Source organism: Triturus cristatus, chromosome 9, assembly GCF_964204655.1.
Source record: "Triturus cristatus chromosome 9, aTriCri1.1, whole genome shotgun sequence".
Lineage (NCBI taxonomy): Eukaryota > Metazoa > Chordata > Amphibia > Caudata > Salamandridae > Triturus > Triturus cristatus.
Genome location: NC_140592.1, coordinates 1,276,867,329 through 1,276,885,062, shown reverse-complemented (window position 1 = coordinate 1,276,885,062; position 17,734 = coordinate 1,276,867,329). Strand labels below are relative to the sequence as shown.

Genomic DNA, 17,734 nt, shown 5'->3' with positions numbered 1-17,734 from the left:
CTGTTGAAAAGTGTGGGGCTGAGGTACGAACCCTATGGGACTCCGCATACCAGTCTCTTGGTCTCTGATGTGAAGGGTGGCAGCCTGAACTCCTCGGTTCTTCATGTGAATAAAGATTGGATCCATTTGAGAGCAGATCCTTTTATGCCAATCTTGTGGAGTTTTCTGATGAGGGTGTTATGAGAGACTGTGTCGAAGGCCGCGGAGAGGTCAAGCAGGATGAGGGCTGCTCTTTCTCCTCGGTCCAGAATGATTCGTATCTGGTCAGTGGCCGCGATGAGTACTGTTTTGGTGCTGTGGATCTTTCTGAAACATGATTTAGTGTTGTCTAGAAGATGGTGAAGTTTGATGTGGGTTGTGAGTTGCTCGTTGATCCACTTTAGCTGGATAGGTGAGCAGGGAGACGGGTCGGAAGTTGCTCAGTTGATTGGGGTCAGCTGTGGACTTCTTTATGATGCCTTTCACTTTTGCAAGTTTCTATTCATCTGGAAAAGTGGTGGATGTGATGGAGGTGTTGATGATGGGGATCAGGGTGGTGCTTATTGGTGATGTTCTCAGGTTGTAGATGTAGTGAGGACGTGGATCCATTGGGGCCCCTGAATAGATGGTATGCATGATTGTAGCTTTGTAGTTTCTGGTGAGGGTTGTCTATTTGTCAGGTGGCCGTCTTGGCTGCTGGGTAGACTAGCAACACGTACTCTGGGGTTGAGTTGGTTTGCAAAGTTGCTGTAAATGTTTGCGATTTTGTGACAGAAGAAGTTGGATAGGTTGTCACATAGTTGTTGAGAGGCAGCAATATTGTTGACAGCGGCTGTGGGTGAGGTAAAAACCTTAATAGACAAACAATGTGGACGAACCCACTGTAAGAGGACGGCTCACTTGTATACGAGTGCCAAGAAATCCTTTTGTTTGTTAAAAGACCCCTCACTCACCAATCTTCATCATTGGGGTCCCAACCGGGTAGTCGAATACCACCTGGTTGTGCTGCGACGCCTGGTTACTGTGATATGTGAAGGAAGTGGTAAAAGTAAAAAATATCTCTGGGAATCCTTACTAATTAGACTTTATTCTTAGCGACCCAGTTGCAACATCCAGGACCACGGCGAGACCAGAATGGGTGCCTTTGGCGGGTGCTCCGTCTTGATGAATGTATGACTACAGACTGGCGCTCCTCCTATAAGCTACTAACAGCACGTAGCCAGTGTTTTTTTACTCGTGGGTCCGTAAGTATACAGACACCACTCACCAAACACATCTTAGTGCGTGTGTTGGAAATCACCATTCACGTGGCGTACTTTTGCCACTCCCTCACATTACACACCTATGCACTTGGTCCTAACGAAAGCCCCCCACTTTTTATGGGGCTGAAACATGGCCTATTTTCAGGGGAAACGAGGAGCATTTTCTCTCCTCAGTTGCCCGGTCCATCCCATTTTAACCTTAAAAAATCTAATTACTAAGGATTCCCAGAGATATTTGTAACTCTCGACACTTCCTTCACATATACCACGACACCAGCTCCACTGTAACCAGGCATCGCAGCACAACCGGGTGTTATTAAACTACCCGGTTGGGACCCCAATGATGAAGCATCCCACCAACCAGGTTGGTGGGTGAGGGTCTTTTAACAAACCAAAGGGTTTCTTGGCACTCGTATGCAAGTGAGCCGTCCTCTTACAGTGGGTTCATCCACATTGTTTGTCTATTACTTATCCTGGGGATAGGGACGTTCCCCTACATTATCCTCGCTGTCTCCTTGTTTACCCCCCCCGAGGTAAAAACCTTAACTATCAAGAAAATCTCCTCGGTGCATTCCACTAGTGTTTTTTGTCTTGGTTTCTCTTATTTGCTCGTGATAGCACTGGAGTGCAGCCTTGTAGATAATTCTGTATTTGGTGTCGTGGCTGGCTTTTCATTTCTATTCTAGCAGTTTACAGTGTTTTTTGGTGTTTCGTAGATCTTCTGTGTACCAGCTGGTCTGCTTGTTTTATCTACTATGGTTGTTGGGTTTGATGGGTGCCAGGGTGTCCGCGCAGTTCTTGATATAGTTGTTCATGTCCTTGTCGAGGTTCTCTGTGGGCCTAGGTTGATCCGGGCTTAGGGCGCTGAGCCTGCCTGCTTCTGTGATTTGCCCCAGCTGCGGCTTGGAATGCTGAAGCTGGACAGAGTGACTTGAGGTGTGTTGATTTGGAAGTGGATGATGGAGTGGTCGGTCCATGCGAGTGGTGTGGTGGAGTTGTATTTAATGCTGTGCCAGTCTGTGTCCTGGGATGTGTGTTGGTTATGGGATGAGCTGGGTTAGTCCGATGTTGCTCATGGTTTCGAGGAGTAATGTGGAGCAGGGGTCAATTCGGCATTCCAGGTGAAAGATGAGGTTTCTGAGGAGAATGTAGGTGTTGGAGTTAAAAGTGAGGGAAGCAACAACGTTGGTGATAAGGTTGCTAAAGGTGGCTCGTGGTCCAAGTGGCCGGTAGGCAAGGGTTCCTTACAGGATGAAGATTTCAGAGATTTGCATTGATGTGGTAGCATTCTCTGGTGATGTTGTGAATTTGATGGATTTTTTGTAGATGATATGAAGTCCTCCTCCTGGCGTGCGAAGGCGGTCCTGTTGGGCGATCTTGTAGCCCGCTGGGATGGCCATGGCGATATTCGAGAGCCGATGAGGGGTTGAACTACGTCTCTGTAATGAAGAGGATGTCTGATGCAGTGCTACTCAGCAGGTCCCATATTTCGATTTTGTGTTTGCTGAGAGACCGCTTGTTCAGAAGCATGAATGCGAGTGGGTGTTGACGTGCGGGATTGCTGTGGACAGCAGTTGGGGGGGGGGGGGGACGGCACCCGAGATCTAGCTTTCTAAGGAGTACTGTGGAGTTTTGGTGGGCAGTAAAGACCCGAGTTTCTGGTGCTTGGTGCAGTCCAGACACAGACCGGTGCAGAGGGGCACGCCTTTGGAGTGTCTGCTCCATGTCAGTGTTGCAGCTGCCGTTAAGTAGGTCATGGGAGGGGTGCAGTGATGTAATTTCCTGTACTGATGGGTTATCTTAAATGAAGTCCTCTTGCTTGGCTTGTTCTTTTAAAGACCGTTTTGGCTTGAAAACGAGTCGGCTCACTTTCTGTCCAGATGGACAATGGGAAATGTTGTGATCTTACTTTCTGTGTAGATGGATGATGGGAGATCCAGTGATGTCCCTTCCTGTGCTGATGGGTAATGACTTCCTCTTGATGGGGTTCTTCTTTTAAAGACCGCTTTGGTGGGAATACCAGTACTGTCACTTCCTGTCCAGATGGATGATGGGAAATTCAGTAATGTCACTTTCTGTGTAGGCGGATGAAGGGAGACACAGTAATGTCCCTTCCAGTGCTATTGGGTGAAGAGAAATGTAACGCTTTTCAGACGTTACATTTAATTTATGCTCCATCTTTCTGATATGACTGCTTCTTAATGTTTTCTGATGAGGCAACAAGTCAGGCTTTGATGAAAGGTCCACTATCTGACCTGCTACTTTTTTGCTTTGAAAATGTAAGTGTAATGTTCACATCCTGACCCATCTGTAAGGTACAGACCTGCTGGCGCTTCATGATGGAGTTTTCTCTGCTAGTTTCTGGCTCTGCTACAGTAGTAGGAAACAGACTTTGCTGTCACTGTGCCATGATCATTGGCTGGCTATTCATTGTTAGCTGTGCTCTGGGGGTTTCAGTGTTGGTCTTGAAATGGGTTGTTCTACAGCGAATTTATGGAGTTTAATGCTTTTATTGAAGCTTGGTGAGATGACATTTAATGATGATTAATCTCCTGTTTTATCTGTTCAGTCATTTTTAGATAAACTTAAGGCTTTTGTAAACGGTGAAGAGGCGTGTCCTGCTGAAGATGTCCGCAGAACAATCCATGGCGATCCCTGTGTAAAAAGCATAGAACCCACAGAAGGAAACGGGGGCGAGACTCCTGATGGAGCACTCTCTGGCCCTTCAGATGGGAGTGACCCCACAAAGTCTCTTGCTGAAGGTTCTTGCAGAGCAGATTTGTGTGTGGAGAGTGAAGAAAACACACAAGGAAGAAAGCCAGAACATCTAGAGGAAACATTTTCTGTGTGTACAGCTGGAAGCATCACTATTGAGTGCCCTACTGAAGATTGCAGCAGACCAGAGTGTGGGGTTGGTTCTGCAGAGAGTGCGGAAGTCATGGAAACAAGCAAGGCTGCCTCCCCTGGGCGGGAAGACGGGAAGGATGCCTTAGAGTGCCCTGCTAAAGATGCCAACAGAACAGACTCTGAGGATTCTTCTACAAGAAGTGCAGAGATTCACAAGAAAGTACCCCCAGAACCTACTGACATGCAAATCGACATTGAGTGCGCTTCTGAAGATGTCGGCAAAACTGCTTCAGAGAATTATTCTGCAAAGAGTGCAGGGACCTCCGAAAGAAAGAGCACCAAGATTAATGGGAAGGTACATGTTAGTCCCTGTGGTGAGCAAGACCCCATGACGTGTCCTGCAGAAGGTGCCAGCGGAACGAATGTCATGGAATGCCGTGCTACAGCAGGAGGAGGCACAGAGTCTGAGGAGAAAATACCACCTGGACCTTCAAACATGAGGGATTCCTTGGAGTGTCTTGATGATGCCAGCAAAAGAAACATTAGAGATGCCTCTGCAATGAGTGCAGAAGCTACAATAGAAAGCAAGACTGAGGGTTGCAAGAGAGTATCCTGTGATCTTACGGACGGGGGCGACGCCATGGAATGTCTTACTGAAGATGCAAGCACAGTAGGCATCAATGATGCCTCTGCAAAGAAGGCAGGAACTACAGAGGGAAGCAGGACCCAGACTAGTGAGGAAGCTGCAGCGGGGCCTCCAGGAATGAGTGGTGCCATGGGTGCGTCTCTTCGCTTCGATCAAGAAGTGGTCCAGATCAAGGCACAGAAAGCAGAGGTGAGTGAAACATGGGGACCCAGAGATGACAACCTCCCTCTTGACCACTCCTTCACTGTTGTAGTCCAACTGCACAATCAAGTTACTTGCTTTGTACACTTGACTCTGCACAGGTAGCAGGGAATGAGTAGTCCAGGCTCACTCCAGGAAGCAGTAGAGTGCTTGTAACTTATATACTTCACAACAAAATTAATTGCACTCAATTTATTTCTAGTCTGAGCAGTTTCTTTCTATAATTTGCAGGCAGAAAATGAGTGCAGTGAAAATTAAGACCACACACCTCATGACAGTAGAATACATACCACGGGTATGGGGGACACGACGGATTTTCCATGAAGACTGCTTGGAGGCATACTCCTCTGTAACATTATTGGCAAAAAGGCTTATGTGCCTTTCCTGGTATCACCAGCCACCAATCATCTTATCTCCCCATGTCCTCAAGAATTATTGGGGTACACTCTGGGTTCACACCCTTCCTGCAGAGCCCAGGACATTGTTGTCAGACATCTGTATAAAACATGGCACACCTCCAGTTGACAGCAGGATCCAGGGTCTGGTCAGACAGAGGCAAGTTGGGAGCAGGGTGATTCACAGTCATGCATACACGTTCAGCTTCTATTGTGGCATGTGATGGTGTCAGGGGGACTTTGTCGTACCTCTTAGTAGCATCAATGAAGGTTGAAGTGAGCTTTAGTAATGTGCTTGTAACACCATTAGTCCAAATAACGAATATTCACCCAACAATTAGAGCCTGCTCGAACTGAAGTATGAACAGCTGGCCTTTAAACGCAGTGTCAGAGGGTGACAACGGGATCAACAGTAAGTACAGAATTATATTGTCAGCAGACAGTTGCTGCTATGTTGCCTTGAGGGTGTAATTGATTGGGTCAGCCTCCACCCCTGCAGCTCAGAGAAGGTAGAACATGAACCTTTGGTAGGTGCAGTCTCCTCCGCAAATACGTCTTGTACGCTTTCACTCTGTTAGCTACATTCATAAATACCCCCTTCTGTATGTGTTCTTTACCTTTTGAAAATTATGTATCTGTCTAGAAAAAAACACATTCTCAATCACAATGTCATCCCTATAGTCAGAAGGACTGTCCATTGATCAACATCGAGTGTGAGTTTTGGCATTCCACCTCCACATGCACTTTGATATTGGGGTACATTTCGTTTAGGGCCACTGGAAAAATACGTCAAGGTAGTGCCAAATTATGTGGCAAAGATAAACAAATTAGGCGGCGTAATGCGCCACATTTTTGGACAATATTGCATAATTTTTACACTTGTTAACACTGAGCATTGGTCGTACCTTATTAATAACATAATGTAACGTGTATTTGCAGAGCGCGCATTCACCCAGAAGGGTATCGTGGTGCTGGATAACAGATGTTTGTTACCCAAATCAATGGTACTCATTAGTGCACTCAAATTTAGCAATAAACAAAACTTTGACCTGTCAGCCATTGCAAAAGGTCTTCCACTGCGCAGCAAGACGTGTTGCTGTGTTTATAGTAACTTTTTAACCGTTTGAGGTAGAAACTAAAATATTTTTTTGTTATAATTGACAGATTATGTGGCAGATGATAGATTATGTTGCAAATGTAGAAAATCTGTAATTATGCAAAAAATATTGCAGCCGCACAATCTCATAATTCCAGTGGCCCTGGGTAAATCATAATAAAGTGGACCGAAACACATCTATCTGCATATGTTTGCTCGAATGTAACTAAAACACTATGGGGACTGGTCCTGATGGTCACCAGTCCTCGCAAAGAAAGTATTTGGTTCGGACAGGGTTTATCAATACTATGAGGATTGAATCCGTTGTTGTAGCATGGGTTGAACTTGCCCACACACACTTTCTTTCTCTCATTCCTTCATGGGTGCTTTGTCTTCCTCCCGATAGCATACCCTCTCATGTATTTATCTTCTGTATTTTCCTTTCAGATTGACCGGCGCATAATGGCGTTTATTGAGCGGAAGCAGGCTGAGATCAACAAGAACAACGTGCGCGAATTCTGCAATGTGATTGATTGTAACCAAGGTAGTGCCAGCTAAGCGGAGGGGAGTGTGTGTGAGGGGTTGTGGCTTTGTGTTCAATGGTTATATTAGCTGTGCATGTGGGGTCAGGCCTGGGTGCTCAGTGGTCTTATCGATCGATAGTGTGCACAAGGGTTTGCCGCTGTGTGCTCCATGTCTTACCGACCTGCTCAGGGGTAGCTATCTCTTGCTCGGGTATTTACTGGCAATGCGACTGAAGTATTACTACTGTGTGCTTTGGAGCCTTACCAGCTGTGTGCGAGGTGCACTGCTGTCTGCCCACTAGTCTTAATGGTCATGTGTGCGGGGGTTGCTATTTGCTCAGCAGTTATACCAGCTGTGTGCCCGAGGGGTTGCTTCTAGTTGCCCAAGAGTCTTACTGGCTGTGTGTGCGTGTGGTTGCTGCGGTGAGTCTTACTGGCTGTGTATGCATGTGGTTGCTGCGGTGAGAGTCTTACTGGCTCTGTGTGTGCATGGTTGCTGCGGTGATGCTATTTGCACATACTGAATTGTTGTTTTGCACGGAACTTTTAATTGCTGGAATTGACTCGATCTCGTAGCGCGGAGCCCATCTTAGAGTGGGATCACTCTGATTGGGTCAGCGCTTTAGACCGGACAAACGGCATTATAAAACGCGCCACGGCGCGACCGCGCCTCGCTGTGAAGGGGGGAGAAAGAAAGAGACATTGCTGCTGGCTAAATTGTTGCTTTCATGCTTTTTAAACATTTTAACATAACTAATGCTATTTGCACATACTGAATTGTTGTTTTGCACGGAACTTTTAATTGCTGGAATTGACTCGATCTCGTAGCGCGGAGCCCATCTTAGAGTGGGATCACTCTGATTGGGTCAGCGCTTTAGACCGGACAAACGGCATTATAAAACGCGCCACGGCGCGACCGCGCAGCGGACGTGCGCAGCGGGCGCGCCGGCGGCGCGCCGAAGGCGCGCCTAAGGCAAGCCCGTCTGCGCCCGTCCGCGCCAAGACCGCGACCAGCGCCGTGGGCCATATGCAAAGTACAATAATGACCTACTCACGGGAGGAACTCATGGTACTAAATACTGGTGAGTGTCTGTTGCCAGTCCCATTGTTTGATCACGATACAGCTGGCCCCAATTGTTGCACCACATGTGGCTTAAAAACATCTTTCTATCCATCTACGTGTATTACCAACACTATGTGCAATATTTTTACCAGTCAGCCAGCCTGCCGCACATACTGTGCTGATGTCCCACCATCCCACCCAACCCTTAGTAATATCTTAGTCAGCACGAATGAACTTAACTGCGTCCTACTCAATACAAGGTCCATGTCTAAACACAAATACGAACTAGAGAATCTCATATCTTCAAACACCCCAGATCTGATTTTCCTCACTGAAACATGGTCATCGGTCTCCTCCGCACCAGATTGGCAAATAGCAATACCCCTAGGTTACTCACTGACACAAGTAGACAGGACCTCAACGGTTGGAGGAGGTATCGCGCTTATCTATCGCTCTCATCTACAAATTGTTTCTAAAAAAGAATCCACATTAGAGGCTGAAGCCATGTCATTTATTGTGAAACTCAATAACTACGAACTTCTATCCGGTCTCCTGGTATATAGACCCCCTGGAGCAAGAGCTCCTTTTACTAAATCCCTTCAGACCTTCTTAGAATCTTGCTTTGACACCGCAACAATCACGGTCCTGGGCGATTTCAATTTCCATTTAGATGATCCTAACAACTCTGATTCATCTAATTTAATAGACAACTTGGCAGGTTATGGCTTGCGGCAAATTATATCACGGCCCACCCACGTAGCGGGGCATACACTTGATGGAATTTTCACAAATAATCATAAGATTGAGGTGAAAGACATATTACCGGTTCCCTGGTCAGACCACTCAGCAATATACTTCAAAGTGAATCTACCTTTGGCTAAAACTGGACGGAAAATTCGCTCTCGGCTGATCAATACTCGCCCATGGAAGGATATAAAAAATGAGGATTTGGCCGATATTCTGACAAATTGCCCTCCCCATGTGGAGAACAGTGATGAAGGGGCTACCAATTTTGACTTGTGGATCTATGAGGCCATAGATAAATTAGCCCCTGAGAAACCTTCTCAACCTAAAAAACGATTACTCACATCGCCTTGGTATACAGCTGAGCTTAAGCGAGCTAAAATCATTTGTAGGCGGCAAGAACGTATATGGAGACTAGACTATAGCCCCATATCAAAGAAGGAATACAATTTCACTCTGGAAAAATACAAATTATTAATTAAACAAGCCAAAGTGACCTACTTCACTAATAAAATCCTAGAGGCAAAAAATTCTTCGAAGGAACTCTTCAAAACAGTCACAGCATTAATTAAGAGTCCTAATGACACTACCTTCTGTCCTGATCAAAACTTTGTCGACAATCTTGCCATCTTCTTTCAACGTAAAATTCATGATGTCTACAATGAACTCCAAAAGCTACAGACTGATCCTAACAAACACATAGACAAACCCTTAGAGGAATGTCCCTCGCTGAACGGTCTCTCCAAATTTTCATCTTTCAGCATAAAACAGGTCAATGATGTATTACTTCAAATGAAGTCTGGCTCTCCCCTAGATCCGTGCCCCTCCTACATATACCATCTGGCCCCTATGGAGATAAGTGCCTCACTGGCTGCCTTGTTCAACAAAATCACCAGCACAGGTGTCTTTCCGTCAAGCTGGAAAAAGGCCTGTATCAGGCCTATTTTAAAGAAGTCTTCACTTGACCCACAGGATACCAAACATTATCGCCCCATATCCTGTCTCCCTTTTCCTTCCAAAGTTTTAGAAAAAATGGTTAATCAGGAGTTGATGCAATTTATTGACTCAAATAACTTACTGGATGCAACGCAACACGGTTTTAGATCACGCCACTCCACAGAATCAGCCTTAATTATGGCCACGGAGGAAATCCGTAGAGTCATGGACAGTGGAGGCAGGGCCACCCTGGTCCTTCTTGATTTAACAGCTGCTTTCGACACTGTTAATCATGAAGTGTTACTGGACAGATTGAACGTAATAGGTATTAAAGATTCTGCTTTGGCACTGCTGCGCTCTTTTCTTGATTCAAGATCACAGCAGATTCACTGGGAGGGACTTCAGTCTGCTGAACTCTCTCTCCCCTGTGGTGTTCCCCAGGGATCAGCATTATCCCCTACGTTGTTCAACCTATATGTTACGCCATTGGCTAGCTTAATTAAAAACAATGGCCTAAAATTAGTGTCATACGCCGATGACACCCAGCTGGTGGTGTCATTGACTCAAACTGTTGAAGCTACTGCGGAGAGATTTAGAAGCTGTCTTTCCAGGGTAATGAGATGGATGAGCTCAAACTTTCTCAAACTAAACACCGAAAAGACAGAGGTGCTGGAATTCGGCCAAAAACCATCCATCTGGAATAACCTCTGGTGGCCTCCAGAGGCGGGCGCTTGCCCCGCCCCTGCACAAAAAGTCAAGAATCTAGGCTTCTTGGTGGACAAAGACCTTTCACTAACCCACCAAGTCAATCAGGTCACCTCTGCATGCTTCCTGATGATCAAAATCCTTCGCAAAATCCTGCCTTTTATCCCTCTGCCCCTAAGGAAAACTGTAGTAGGAGCTCTGGTCCTATCTCGCATAGATTATTGCAATGCACTATACTCTGGGATAGGTGAGCGACAGCTCCTAAAACTTCAATCTCTACAGAATGCGGCTGTAAGAGTACTATTGAACCTCCCAAAGCATCATCCCACTTCAGCTTGTATGAAGAAGCTACACTGGCTCCCTGTACGTAACCGTATTCAATTCAAGACCTTATGCCTAGTGCACAAAGCAGTCCATGGTGGAGGTGCTGATGACATAAAAACATTATTCCCTCTTTATGTTCCCAGTCGTACTCTCAGATCCACGAACATGGGCCTAGTTGACATCTCTAGATTTAAAAGGGCCCGATGGGGTGGTAAAGCCTTCTCTTTTCAGGCAGCTAGCCTATGGAACAGGTTACCAACCGAATTACGTCTGACAACAAGTAAGACCCTGTTTAGAAAGTCCGTGAAAACTTGGCTATTCACCAGGCCGTAGTTTCTTTCCTACATCTCTCTTCAGCTCAGCGCCAAGACGCCTCGGCATAAGTGCGCTTAATAAATACCTCAGTCAGTCATGGTTGCTGCGGTGAGAGTCTTACTGGCTGTGTGTGCGTGTGGTTGCTGCAGTGAGTGTCTTACTGGCTGTGTGTACACGTGGTTGCTGCTTTGAGAGTCTTACTGGCTGTGTGTGCACGTTGTTGCTGTGCACGAGAGTCTTACTGTCTGTGTGTGCGCGTGGTTGATGCGGTGAGTCTTACTGTCTGTGTGCGCGTAGTTGCTACGGTGAGAGTCTTGCGTGTGGCTGCTGCTGTGCGAGTCTTACTGGCTGTTTGTGCGCGTGGTTGCTGCGGTGAGTCTTACTGGCTGTGTTTGCGCGTGGTTGCTGCAGTGAGTCTTACTGGCTGTGTGTGCGCGTGGTTGCTGAGGTGGGAGTCTTACTGGCTGTGAGGGCGCGTGGTTGCTGCGGTGAGTCTTACTGGCTGTGTGTGCGTGTGGTTGCCGCAGTGAGTTACTGGCTGAGTGTGCGTGTGTTTGCTGCGGTGAGAGTCTTACTGGCTGTGTGTGCGTGTGGTTGCTGTGGTGAGTCTTAATGGCTGTGTGTGCAGGTCGTTTCTGCAGTGAGTCTTACTGGTTGTGTGTGCGCCTGGTTGCTGCGGTGAGTCTTACTGGCTGTGTGTGCGTGTGGTTGCTGAGGTGAGTCTTAATGGCTGTGTGTGCAGGTCGTTGCTGCAGTGAGTCTTACTGGTTGTGTGTGCGTCTGGTTGCTGCGGTGAGTCTTACTGGCTGTGTGTGTGCGTGTGGTTGCTGAGGTGAGTCTTGCTGGCTGTGTGTGCGTGTGGTTGCTGAGGTGAGTCTTAATGGCTGTGTGTGCGTGTGGTTGCTGAGGTGAGTCTTAATGGCTGTGTGTGCAGGTCGTTGCTGCAGTGAGTCTTACTGGCTGTGTGTGCGTGTGGTTGCTGCGTTGAGAGTCTTACTGGCTGTGTGTGCGTGTGGTTGCTGCGGTAAGACTCTCTGGCTGTGTGTGCCGATGGTTGCTGCAGTGAGTCTTACTGGCTGTGTGTGCGTGTGGTTGCTGCGGTGAGAGCCTTACTGGCTGTGTGTGCGCATGGTTGCTGCGGTAAGACTCTCTTACTGGCTGTGTGTGCGCGTGGTTGCTGCGGTAAAACTCTTACTGGCTGTGTATGCAGGTCGTTGCCACGGTGAGTCTTACTGGCTGTGTATGCACGTGTTTGCCACGGTGAGAGTCTTACTGGCTGTGTGCGCGCGTGGTTGCTGCGGTAAGACTCTTACTTGCTGCTGTGTGTGCGCGTGGTTGCTGCGGTAAGACTCTTACTGGCTGTGTGTACAGGTCGCTGCTGCGGTGAGAGTCTTTCTAGTTGTGTGTGCACATGGTTGCTGCAGTGAGCCTTACTGGCTGTGTGCAGGTGGTTGCTGCAGTGTTGCTAGCAGTCTGATCAGCAGTGTGTGTGAATCATCGCTGCTTTGTGTACCCAAGAGCCTTACCAGCCGTTTGTGCGAGTGGTTGCTGGTGGGTGCTCAGGAGTCATACCGACCATGTGGAATGATTTGCTGCTTTGTGCATAATAGCCTTCTTAGTATGGGAGTAGTCACTGCTGTTTGCCTAGGAAAGTTACCAGTCGTGCGTGCAAGGCGTTGCTGCTATGTGCTCTGGTGTCACACCAGCTGTGCGCGCACAAGGGTTGCTGCTGTGGGCCCATGAGGGTGGCTGCTGTGTGCCCAGGTGTTGTCCGCCTATATTCCTCCCTCAAATCTAAACTATTTTCTCCAAGCCTGTTTTTTTGCTGTGGAGAGGGGAGATAATAATGGTTTAACTGCCTATCATGTTTGTATTGCTTAATGTATACGCAGGGTTATTTCCTAAATCCTGTAGTTCTTGCATTGATTGTTGGACCTGCTGCAGTGTACCAGTACCAGTATCCATCTGAGTGCCTGCATTTCTGCAGCATGTTACTTACGTTGAGCACTAAGGCAATCATTCTCACCTCCTGCAGTGCGCTGTTTGCACCAGTATGCCATGTGAGTGCACTGCATGCACCAGGTAGCCCTATGAATGTCCTCACAGGATGCAGTGTGCCCCAGCACCATTATTCCATGAATGTTCTGTCTTGTGCCAGTGCACTCCTTGCACCAGTATACGAGGTGGGCGCACTCTTCCAGGGTTCACTCCTCGCGCTACTTGCCCATGATAGGTATCACATCATCCATTGCGGTCCTTGCTTCATATACCCCATGAATGTCCACCTCTTGCTGCAGTGTGCATCTTGCACTGCGCATTCCATGAATATCCTTGCCTCTTGCAATGTACGGTTTGCACTAGAATCCCGTGTGAGTGTTTGCCCTGCTGCAGTGCACTTCTTGAATCCGTATCAATGTGCGTGTCCTCACCTGCTGCAGTCGCTGATTGCACCCTGTACCCTTTACTCCATAAATGTTTTGTCCAGTGCTGCAGGGCTCTGTTTGCACCAGGTACCCCATATGCAGGGGCAGTTTCTCCTTTAGTGATTTGGGGCTCTGCCCCTCCCTAATTAGCGGTCCAAATAAACATTCAATCTGTCAACGTTCAGTTTAAACTCAAGTGTTTAAGCTGAATGATGACAGATGAGAAATCCTTATTCTCAAAGCTTGACTTCTCTCTCGGTGTCCACCCAAGAGAAGGTCAAGCAGCGAGGTACTCTCGGGCACCTCAAATGTAAGTGCCTCTGTGCGGCTCTCTGCGAATGACTCAAAACCATAGGGTTTGCATTCCAACATCCCCTTAGTGTTAAGTGTCTGGAGCTGGAACGCCATGGACTCCAAGCCATAGGGTTTGCATTCTAACAGCCCCTCAGTGTAAAGTGTCTGGAGCTGGAATGCCATGGACTCCAAGCCATAGGGTTTGCATTCCAACATCCCCTTAGTGTCAAGTGTCTGGAGCTGGAATGCCATGGACTCCAAGCCATAGGGTTTGCATTCTATCAGCCCCTCAGTGTAAAGTGTCTGGAGCTGGAATGCCATGGACTCCAAGCCATAGGGTTTGCATTCTAACAGCCCTCGGTGTAAAGTGTCTGGAGCTGGAATGCCATGGACTCCAAGCCATAGGGTTTGCATTCTAACATCCCTTTAGTGTCAAGTGTCTGGAGCTGGAATGCCATGGACTCTAAGCCATAGGGTTTGCATTCTAACATCCCTTTAGTGTCAAGTGTCTGGAGCTGGAATGCCTTGGACTCCAAGCCATAGGGTTTGCATTCTAACAGCCCCTCAGTGTAAGATGTCTGGAGCTGGAATGCCATGGACTCCAAGCCATAGGGTTTGCATTCTAACATCCCCTTAGTGTCAAGTGTCTGGAGCTGGAATGCCATGGACTCCAAGCCATAGGGTTTGCATTCTAACATCCCTTTAGTGTCAAGTGTCTGGAGCTGGAATGCCATGGACTCCAAGCCATAGGGTTTGCATTCTAACATCCCTTTAGTGTCAAGTGTCTGGAGCTGGAATGCCATGGACTCCAAGCCATAGGGTTTGCATTCTAACATCCCTTTAGTGTCAAGTGTCTGGAGCTGGAATGCCATGGACTCCAAGCCATAGGGTTTGCATTCTAACATCCCTTTAGTGTCAAATGTCTGGAGCTGGGATGCCTTGGACTCCAAGCCATAGGGTTTGCATTCTAACAGCCCCTCAGTGTAAGGTGTCTGGAGCTGGAATGCCATGGACTCCAAGCCACAGGGTTTGCATTCTAACATCCCTTTAGTGTCAAGTGTCTGGAGCTGGAATGCCATGGACTCCAAGCCATAGGGTTTGCATTCTAACATCCGTTTAGTGTCAAGTGTCTGGAGCTGGAATGCCTTGGACTCCAAGCCATAGGGTTTGCATTCTAACAGCCCCTCAGTGTAAGGTGTCTGGAGCTGGAATGCCATGGACTCCAAGCCACAGGGTTTGCATTCTAACATCCCTTTAGTGTCAAGTGTCTGGAGCTGGAATGCCTTGGACTCCAATCCATAGGGTTTGCATTCTAACATCCCTTTAGTGTCAAGTGTCTGGAGCTGGAATGCCTTGGACTCCAAGCCATAGGGTTTGCATTCTAACATCCCCTTAGTGTCAAGTGTCTGGAGCTCGAATGCCATGGACTCCAAGCCATAGGGTTTGCATTCTAACATCCCTTTAGTGTCAAGTGTCTGGAGCTGGAATGCCATGGACTCAAAGCCATAGGGTTTGCATTCTAACATCCCTTTAGTGTCAAGTGTCTGGAGCTGGAATGCCATGGACTCCAAGCCATAGGGTTTGCATTCTAACATCCCTTTAGTGTCAAGTGTCTGGAGCTGGAATGCCTTGGACTCCAAGCCATAGGGTTTGCATTCTAACAGCCCAGTCTTTAGCTGAACATCACGTCAGTCCCACTTTTCATCAGTTGCCACATAGTAGACACCAACTTGCATGATATGACCCTATGCCCTGGAACGTTTCCGTGCCCTAGCGCCCATAATTCTGTTTCCTGGTACTAGAATTTCATGGGTGCACCAGCGGTACAGAAGTGCCCAAACAGGCGTTCACTGGGATCTGCAAGGCAGACTACTCTGCTGCAGAGATAAATGTTTATTTTCAAAGTTAACAGAAAACGAAAGGCTCCCTGACAAGAACAAAAATGTAAGCATTTTCTTATTCAGCCAATCCCAGAGGAATGCTAAGTAGTACGTTTGGATTGACAGTTGAAGTATTTGCTGTTCATTTCGATTATCCAGCACATATCACAGATGTATCTTTTGAAGGTAGTGGGGTGTATATTTGTTTCTTGCTGGACAATACAAACATGGAAAAGAACAATCACACAGTCCCCCATCACTTCAATAATACCCGTTTAGCTGCAGACCCTGAGTCTTTCTTGCTGATGTTTAATTTCTCTACCAGTAGCAAGTTAAATGTACAGCTGAAGCCCTGGATGTTATTCTCGTAGAAGTTTTCACTGTTAGTTTCGAGGAGTTATAAGTATGACCTATTGCTTCAAAAGATCTTTATGCAGATATAAACTAACGAAGCAAAACACTGTGAACACATGTAGTGCTGGAGTTGGCACATTGTGAGTGTAATTGGGCCACTTGACATATTGGCTGCTCTCTTTGCCATCCAGCGCTCTCACTACAATGTTTCCCTTTGAATTTCCTGTTGCCCTACCTCTCTCCCATTCATCTCTCATCCCGATGTATCCCCTCCTTGTTTCCCTCTTTGCTTTTTTTCTTTGTCACCTTTTCCTTCCCCTGAAACCTTTTGAAATCTCCATAGTGTGTTCTCTCATGTCCCTCCCAAGTGCCTTCCATCTTTCTTTCCTCCTCTTCAATTTTGTAACTTTCTACATTTTACGTAGGCCCTCCCCCTCTTATTGTGACACTGCCCTCCCTCCTTTATCCATGTACCATTCTTTTTATTGTATATTCTCTCTCCAACTTCTCATTTCCAATTCTCTTCGCTTTGCGAGAGCGGTTTTTCGTGTTGCAAACACTCCATACTCTATTTGCTGCCATTTCTCTCATATTGACTTGTCAGCTGTAGTGTACTGTTGTGTCTCTGCTGCTGCCCTCAGATACCCTGCTAGACGCACGCTCTCCTGTGCACCCTGCGTCTGCCCCCCAGGTACCTGCTGCAGTGTACAACTGCTAGCACAGACCCCCTGGACTCGCATGCTCCTCTCTGCTTCTGCCCTTGGTTACACTGCTAAGAGTATGCTCTCCTGCTCACCATGCATCTCCTGCCAGGTACCCCCTGCGGCGTAAACCTGCTAGCACAGACCCCCCCGGGCGCAAGCTCTCCTGATCCACTCTGCTTCTGCCCACAGATACAACGCTAGTAGCACACTGTCTTGTGCACCATGCATCTGCCCCCATGTACCTGCTGCAGAATACACCTACTAGCATAGACCCCCCCCCCCCCCCCCCCGGCACACGCTCATCTGCTGTACTCTGCCGCTGCTACTCTCCTTTGCATTATACATCTTCCCCCAAGTAGCTGCCGCAGTGTACACCTGTTGGCACAGACCCCCCTGGGCCAAGCTCTCCTGCTGTACTCTGCTGCTGCCCTCAGATACTGCATTAGGAGTATGTTTAGTAGGTGAATTGCCAAACACCCCAGGCTTTAAAAATTCAATGCAAGGTATAGTGACAGGTATATGTGAAAAGAGTGCTGTCATGAAGCATCTGGTTTTGTGGTGAAAACATGGCACCCCACATTTGGAAAACATGGACACTGTCACTTGAAATGCTGCTGCAAACATTTCTTACCAAATTCAACAAAGATTGGAGAGATGTTGTTTGTATTTGCAGTGATTCAGCTACGTATATGGAAAAGTTGTGCGTTGACCTGTAAAAACTGACACCTGACACGAAGTGCTTCCCTGTACGAGATCCTTGCCACTTGTTAGATGGTATGCTGAGAGCATCTTTAGAAGCTTCAGAGTTAATGAACATCCCAACTTGTGTCCTTAAGCTGATGGTTCTCAGTCCTAGAGGCTGCGAATGCTGTATTATCCATGTGGGGACCGTTTACTCAATTTCTGCTGAGTGATGATACCAAAGGCAAGAAATGAGGATCTTCGGTCGCATATTGATAGTAATGTGAAAGAAAGTCCACTCTACTGCATTCTTAGACTTTTACAGGAAAGCGTGACTGCTGTAGTTGACATAAATAAAACA

The 17,734-nt window shown here is 47.3% G+C and overlaps 1 protein-coding gene and 1 long non-coding RNA gene across 3 annotated transcripts in view; one reads left to right on the top strand and one right to left on the bottom strand.

The window, feature by feature from the left end:
* The window catches only part of LOC146799763 (uncharacterized), a 109,555-nt gene that overhangs the window by 17,614 nt on the left and 74,207 nt on the right, over nt 1-17,734 (bottom strand). The window lies entirely within an intron of this gene.
* MBIP (MAP3K12 binding inhibitory protein 1) overlaps nt 1-17,734 on the top strand; it is an 89,671-nt gene that overhangs the window by 39,987 nt on the left and 31,950 nt on the right. For both annotated transcript variants that reach the window (XM_085627457.1, XM_085627458.1), the window contains exons 3-4: nt 3,811-4,923; nt 6,874-6,970. In XM_085627457.1, the coding sequence (XP_085483583.1) occupies nt 3,811-4,923; nt 6,874-6,970 (1,210 nt within the window). The remainder of the gene's footprint in view (nt 1-3,810; nt 4,924-6,873; nt 6,971-17,734) is intronic.